Here is an 8,144-nt window from a genome sequence, read left to right as displayed (position 1 = left end):
TATGATTAACCTGTGTCCATTGCTGGTGTAATCTTAACTTGATGCCGTCTGTTGCTTTCCTTGATTGTTATTTGTTACCGGTGCTACCTGCACTGTTCATTGGCTGCATGCATCAACAGGGCATCTAGTACCATTTGTGGGTAGTGTCTCTCTTTATAAAAAGGGGAAATGGATTATGCTCGATCACTTCAAGACAGAAAGCAAAGTGTAGGGGTACAAAGGATAGCCATTTAGAGCAGCAGAAGGTGGAAAATGGCATCCCGGAACAATCAGTGATGGGGCTACTGTTATTCATGAATGATTTAGACTTTGGAATCAAGATCACAATTTCTAAATTTGCAGATAATACTAAATTAGTCAATGAGGAGGAGGGTTGTAAGGAATTATAAAGAAATTAATGAATGGGCATATAATTAGCAATTCAACATTGCTAAGTGAGAGGTGTTACATATTGGTAGGAAAACACTTGGAAAATAAGAATCTAAGTTGGGTAGAGGGGCAAATGGGTCATTTATTGGGACTGTGAGAGGAGTTCCTACAATCTGCAGGGACAAGAGGTGCTCTAGCCTGCTGCTGGGGAGGGCCTTCTGTAAGTTGCTGCTGACCTCTGGATTCTGAGGGGGCCAGTCCGACACTGGGAAAATACCATTGGTGTCTGAAACTTGGCCCTAAGTGGGGGATTATTTGACCCATTTGATAACTCAATGCTGCCTCTGGAATTCAGGTCTTGTGGCCAGGTTTGGAACAAGGCTGAAATGAAGTCTGGTGCCTTATGTAGCTGATTAGTATTTAAAGATGTACTTCCGAGCCCAAGTTATACCCCATGGAATGCGAAAGCTATGTTCGCCGCTTTGAAAACTACAATACACTTTTTGTATTATTTTCCTTTTAATGTTTATCTGAGAGTTCAGAACTTCCTGCACCTATAACAACTACCACTTTTATATTAATTACTCATATATGTCCTTTATAACCATTTCATGACAGACCAAAATAGCACCCATGAATTCATTCACCCACCTGTGTGAGTACAGTTTCTATTTCAGCACTGATATCTTCCCTCATTATTCAGCAAATATCTAGTGAAATGCTGAGGTATACAAAGCAAGAATATCTCAGATTTGATCGCTATTCTAAAAGCAACTATCAAAGTTTATCACTCCAGTTATTGCATGTTATTTGAGGTAATCCTTCCTTTTATTGCTGCAATAATCAAGTTGTATCCTTTGAAGAGAGATAAAAATCTTAAATGTTGATTATGCATTCTCCCTACAATCTGGCACTAGGGTAAAAATCTTTATGTTTTCAGGCCCAATTAATAATTTAAAGGTACACATTTGGGATATAGAACTACTTTGCGGTATGTGTTCATTCGATGGATGGTGTAGCATTAGGGTGTTCAGCATAGCAAGGATTAGTGTGGAATGGAGGACAGTATCACCCACATTAGGATGTCGAGAGTCAAATGATATCAGACATAATAGTGAACTGAGCAAGGTAAGACTTGAGTAGAAATCAGCATGAAGTTAGCTCCCAGTCTGGACTACATATGTATGCGTTGGCAATGAATATTTAAGACTCACAAAGTCTTTGAACCTCTTTGTGAGATCTATTGAACAGACCCTTACAATGGATGGCATGCATATGGTAAGGGTGACTATAAGGGAGACGCAAAACATTCCATAATATGAGGATGAGTTCTAGTGCTGGGTGGACAGATTGGGGATATCTAAGTGCATAGAAAGAGAGGGATGTGTAAACCTCCATGGTAAGTGGGTGTGAGGACTAATATGTTGAAGTGTTATGCGTACAGAAGGATGAGATTGTACTCACCTTTTCTGACCTGGTTAAAGTACTTCACTGGGTCCAGGACCATGACGCCACCCTTCTACTCATCACCGTACCTAATATGGAGTGGCCCAGCTAACACTCTAAGTCACTTACTCCATAATTTCCTCTTTTGAAAGATATACATAGAACTGCGCGGGACCCCCCAAAAAATCTGATTCAATGGGCTCAATTTTACAAAAACTTTGCACCCGTTTTCGGGCGCGAATCATCCTCTGGTTGGGGGGGGGGGGAACAGAACAGCTAGTGAGATTCTGCAAGATCAGGGGGAAAGCTGTGGGGGTTACTGATAATGTGACATAAATCCAACATCCTGTTGTCTGGAGACAATACACATCTCTTTAACCTGTGTTTAATGTTCCCTCCACCCACATTATCTGTACCTTTAAGACCTGGCTGGCTGTAGAGATTTGCATTCTAATTAGTATTCTGTAACTTGATTTCTGTGTCTCTGTGCACTGTTGGAGAACAGATTTTCACTCCATCTGACGAAGGGGCAGCGCTCCGAAAGCTTATGGTATTTGCGACCAAATAAACCTGTTGGACTTTAACCTGGTGTTGTGAGACTTCTTACTGTGTTTCCCTGAACCAGAGATAGTTTTCTGAAAAGTATGGATCTTCCAACATGTGGCAATCTGAACAAAGCTCTCAGCCACAATTCAATGTCAGAGAATTTCTCTCACATTCAATCATGAGTAAAACAGAGGTAATTTACTGTAAAATATTGTTGTGAAGCAATGTAATCAAGCTTTTTTCACTTAAGAAATGTATACTCTCAGCAATAACGCCCCCTAATCCTATGGTAAATATTCTTTATAACTGCTGGTCACCAGAAGCAAAGGATTAGAAATTTGATTTAGAAATTCCCATAAAAAATATCAAAAAGTTCTATTTCAATTATAACAAGCTTCAGAATAGAAAGGAAAAAGATGGAATGAAGGTGCAAATAGTCATTTGGTAGTACTGAAAAAAGAGGCGTTATTTGTCAAAAATTTTCATCTTGCACTGACCAGGACAAGCATAAGAATATAATTCCAAGGGAAGCAACAAATTTATAGTGTACAAGATGAAGAGTGCTGATTGGTTGGCAAGTGGACTCTGATTGGCAGGGGTGTTCCCATAGAGAATGCACCCGTTGATGCTGTCAAGCATCCTTTGAAATTTAAACCAGGCAATATGGTGCATTTGTGTGTATTGGAATTAATACACAGGGCACTACTCTTTGCAGACAGAAAGAACAGGAACACACATTGCACCTGTTTCAGCTAAACAAAATAAGTGACAGCCATTTGCTGGTTCAATTCTGGGTACTTTTCAGAGCCAAAGGTAATGAAATTTTGTGGAACAATGTTTAACTTCTGCTTGAAAATGCTGTGGAGTGACAAAGCTGTCTAATCGTTGCTGTTGATATAAGACCAGAACCATTTTGAAGCCTGGGCCTTAATAATATTCCACTTTCGAGCTGCAGATACCAAATTGTCACTCTTCTGTTGTAGGTGGGTAGGAAATTGTCCAGGGCTCGCTTATTGAACTGTCTGCTGGCTTGGGGCTAGAGAGACAGTAGGCAGCTTGGCTAAGCACATCAAATGGGGGTTGTCGACTGAAGTTTTTTTGGTGGTTCAGGAGGACCAAGAGTGCTCTTCTTAATCCCACCAAAATAAAAGTTTCCTTAAAGTGTGTGAGCTACTTCCCCAATCCTCTTCTGAACTGTTGGGCAGGTCACACAGCACTTTGTACCACAATTCTGCATTTGGAAAACATTGGGTGTGAGTGGAGCAGCTGGGGCTCCCCTCCCCCAGTTTCAATTGGTGGTTACCTGTTGTTCAAATGGAGAAATGGATGGCCAGCTTTTGAAATTGGCCATTTGTTTTAGGTGTGAATATTGATGTTACATAGGAACATAGGAATTAAGAGCAGAAATAGGCAAATTCAGCCATTTGAGACAGCTCTGCATTCATCAGATCATGGCTGATCTCTTCCTGGTCTCAAAACTACCTCCCCACCTGCTTCCCATATCCCTCTTACCCTTTTATTTGCTCGGAGGGTCATATAACTATTTAATAATAATAGCTAAGAGATTTGATGGCATTAAAAGTCACTTATTAAAGATTCTTAAGTAGTGACTGGTTCTAGAAAGTTAAACTAAAAGTTAAGTTTAAAATAATCTTTGGAATTAAGGGGAGCTGGCGGGTTGCTGGACCTGACTCTGCATTACTGCATTTGTGCCCAAACCTGACCAATTTCTGCTGCTATGCTTTTAATTAAAAGTACTGGATCAGTGATTTACTTTGCTTTCATGTTTTCTTTATTGAGCAAGTTTTATGTGTTATCTATTGTGGCCATGAATTCGACAGATATTTACAAAATAAAGTCATTTGCCCTTGCTGATAGCCTCAGAGTGAACAAACAGGGTAACAGATGTAGCAATCCTTGAATAACTGAGCACAGCTATTCAAATCTATTCAAATATCAGTTAAGGGAGATATTTCAAGGTTAACACAGACGTATAAGACATAGTTAGTAGCCATCCCACAGTAGAGGCAGAGCAGTTTTAATTTCATATCACTGACAGTACGTTCTATGTCAACACGATGCCTGTGGTTGGAGAGATCTATCTAGTTACCGGAGGCAACGGCTTTCTTGGACAGGAAATCACAAAGCTTCTGATTGAAGAAAACAGCGATCTCTCAGAAGTCAGGATATTGGACAAGGCGATAAAACAGGACCTTTTGGAACATTTGCAAGGTATGTATCATGAAGTACGCAACACTGCCATTCCAGTAAATACAATTATTACTCCCTGCTTGCTCATGCAAAAATGTGCAACGCCAGCAATATGCAAGCCACTGTAAAAGCCTGTAAAATTGTACAACGCCAATGTTAGATTATTTAATTTCAGCATTGCACCCCTTCCCCCGCCCTCCCCCCAGCACATCAAAGTTCTTTGGCATGAGACAGACTAAAAATAATTCAAGATCAGAATTGTAATCTCAGGTTTTGCTGTACTCTTCTAACATCTCAATGTTTTCAGTTCTTGTTTAATTTACGCTTTCTTGAGTATTCTGCTTGTGCTTTACGATTGTGCAGCGTCAGCCAAGCAGTTCATTAGCATTGGAAGGATCGGAGAAATACTTTCAAAGCGTCTCGAAGAAAGAAGCAAACTTGGTGTAAAAGCTTGAATCATTTATGTATTGTGAACAAAGAATAAACTTTAAAATTTGAGTGAGGGCAATAGTGCTAGTGCCAGATTTTGCGTTGCATTGCTTTGATTTTGAAGAATGTAAAAGAACCAGCCAGCTGCTGCAGATCCTGAAACTGTTTGTTCCCCTGATGGTTCTTAGTAAATGCACTGCCCGGCATGGTATTAACCTGCAACTGAGGGAAGTCCCAACCAACACCAGTGAGTTCACCTCAGCTTATACAGCGGGCTTTAGGGGTAGTCCTAAGATCCAGAGGGGAAAACTATGCAGAGTTCTTGTTCCTGATCAGAGTCTGCCAAGCGCAAGTGGTAGTTATGTAGATGTTTGGTAAGCATTGGACTTAGAATAACCTGCTGAAACTCATTGGCTGAGTCTGTTTTGAATCGCTGCAGAATTGGACACAATGGGACAAATGACTTCCTTTCTGGGCCCAATGTTCTCTATATTTCTTTAATGTGGAACATGAGTTTGTGCTTTCAAGAGAGGAGGGGAGAGGTGGGTGAGGGGGGAGGGGTGGGGTGGGGTGGGGTGGTGGAATATGTAAAGCAAGATCTATAAAGAAATGTTTCTATAGAGAAAGGAGTTTGGTTCGTAAGTGTATTTAAATCGAAGCTCCTCTGTCGTACTTTATTCAATCTTGTCTGTGTTACTGAAAAATTGCAATTCCTGTGCAAGAACCCTGAACCTGAACCCAAGAAATAACTCTTAATAATTACAAAAAATGTTTTTAATTTGCTAGAACTTTCCAAGCCTGATGTTGCAGCAAATCTGATAGTGTTGTACACTCTCAAATCTCTTTCTAATTATGTTGGCGGTTTGCAACATCGAGCTGTTTAGTGAGCACATTGTCGTCCCCATGAAGTACAGTCGTATTGTTTTTCAGAACACAAAACATGACAAGGGTGGCATGGTGGCACAGTGGTTAGCACTGCTGCCTCACAGCACCAGGGATCCGGGTCATTATCTGTGTGGAGTTTGCCCATTCTCCCAGTGTCTGCGTGGGTTTTCTCCGGGTGCTCCGGTTCCTCCCACGGTCCCAAAGATGTGCAGGTTAGGTTGATTGGCCATGCTAAATTACTCTTTAGTGTCAGGGAGACAAGCAGGGTAAGGTTAAGGGGATAGGGGATAGGGCCTGGGTGGGATTGTTGTCGCTGCAGGCTCGATAGGCTGAATGGCTTCTGTCTGCACTGTAGGGATTCTATGATCGCTGAGGAGAATGTACTGGATAGATGGCATCATAATTTTCATGCTTTGTTTCAACATGACTTTGAAATGTTGAGTTAAAGCTAAATGTAAAGTGTCCCCTATGTGACTGGGTGTATACATATGTTGCTCAGTCTTATGTGACATCTCTTCCCTGAGGGTGGGGGGGATGGGGGGGGGGGGGGCGGGGGGGATGTGACGTCTCTTCCCTGAGGGAGGGGGGAGATGTGACATCTCTGCCCCTGGGGGGGGGGGGGCGGAGACGTCACATCCCCTCCCCACCCCCCTCAGGGAAGAGACGTTAAATCCCCCTCCTCCCTCAGGGAAGAGATGTCACCTCCCCCGCTACCCCCCCCCCCCCCCCCCCCCCAGGATAGAGATGTCACATACCCCCCCTACCCCCCCCCCCTCAGGGAAGAGACGCCACATCCTCCCCTCCCCTCCTTCAGGGAAGAAATGTCACCTGCCCCCCCTACCCACCCCTCAGGGAAGAGATGTCACATCCACCCCCCTACCCCCTGCCCCCCCCGCCCCCCCAGTGAAGAGACGCCATCCTACCCATCAGGACCCCCGGAGCAAGGCCAGGATCCAGGATTGCAAGATGTGTTCAACGGACACCAGCGATCAAGGTAGGTCGGGGGCCGGGGGGTCCGATTGCGGGGTGGGGGGGGGGGGGGGTTGCTGGCGGGGCCTGCATCCCAGGGTGGTCCGATCGGGATGGGGGGGAGGTGGATTGCCGGGGTGGTTCGCAGGGGCAGTCGGGGGCGATTCGGTGGATCAGTTGCTGAGTTGAAGCCCTATCGGACTTGAATTCAGCAACACGGTAAATGCGCGGGCGCCGATCGGATCGGAGCCTCGTAAAGTGGGAATCCTTGGGTAAGTTGGGCGCGGGCTTCATTATGCTGATTTAAATGCATGCAAATGCATTTAAATTGGCAGGCTGCCCGTGCGCCCGAATCGGCCATTGGTAAATGCGCGATTGTCCTTGGGTCGGGTCTGGACCGCGTTTTAGGCCCGACGCCCAACTTTACCACGATTTTGCGCCCAAAGACAGGGGCGAAGTTTTGGTAAAATCAGGCCCAAAGAATATACATTGGCTGCCTTTGTAGGCAGCTGCCAATACCCTAAGGGGCCAATTTTACCAAATCAGCTCTAAGTGCCGGGTGCGGTCGTAAATCAGACCTGGGCCCGGCAGCCGTGCTCCAGCGCCCCCAGGCACCTTTTTTCAAGCGCAGGTCCAGTGGGCGGGGCCTAGCGCATTTGCATCTGTCGGAGCACCGAACTGTGCATGTGCAGTGCGAAGCCGGCAGCACTCAGCGCGCCCGAACGCGAAAGTCAAAGGCAGTGCTGACAGCATTGCCTTTGACTTTCCCTGGTGGGGGGGGGGTGGGGATTGGGATGTGATGTCTCATCCCTGGGGGGGGGATGGGGGGGAGGATCTGACATCTCTTCCCTGAGGTGGAGGGGGTAAGGGGGGGATGTGATATTTTGTCCCTGGTGGGGGGAGGGGGGTGCAGGGGGAAGGATGTTACGTCACTTCTCTGAGGGGGGGGGGAGGGTGGGGGGGATGTGACGCCTCTTCCCTGAGGGGGGCTGTAGCGGGGGGATCTGACATCTCTTCCCTGAGGGGGGGGGGGGGGACTGACATCTCTTCCCTGAGGGGGTGGGGTGGGTAGGGGGGAGATCTGACGTCTCTTCCCTGGGGGTGGGGGGGAGGGCGGGTGGGGGGAGGGATGTGAGGTCTCGTCCTGGGGGGGGGGGGGGGGGGGGGGATGTGACGTCTCTGCCCCAGGGGCAGATACGTCACACCCCCCCGACCCCCCCTCAGGGAAGAGACGTCACACCACCCCTACCCCCTGCCTCGGGGAAGATACGTCACATCCCCCCATACCG

The 8,144-nt window shown here is 45.9% G+C and overlaps 1 protein-coding gene across 1 annotated transcript in view; it reads left to right on the top strand.

Moving 5' to 3' along the window:
* The first annotated feature begins 4,384 nt into the window (after nucleotides 1-4,384).
* Nucleotides 4,385-8,144, top strand: part of hsd3b1 (hydroxy-delta-5-steroid dehydrogenase, 3 beta- and steroid delta-isomerase 1) — a 16,275-nt gene continuing 12,515 nt past the window's right edge. Inside the window, exon 1 of the mRNA XM_078232014.1 lies at nucleotides 4,385-4,593. Within this exon, the coding sequence (XP_078088140.1) occupies nucleotides 4,440-4,593 (154 nt within the window). The 5' untranslated portion in view covers nucleotides 4,385-4,439. The remainder of the gene's footprint in view (nucleotides 4,594-8,144) is intronic.

Source organism: Mustelus asterias, chromosome 17 (assembly GCF_964213995.1).
Source record: "Mustelus asterias chromosome 17, sMusAst1.hap1.1, whole genome shotgun sequence".
In the NCBI taxonomy this organism is placed as follows: domain Eukaryota; kingdom Metazoa; phylum Chordata; class Chondrichthyes; order Carcharhiniformes; family Triakidae; genus Mustelus; species Mustelus asterias.
This window is presented reverse-complemented; position numbering and strand designations above follow the sequence as displayed.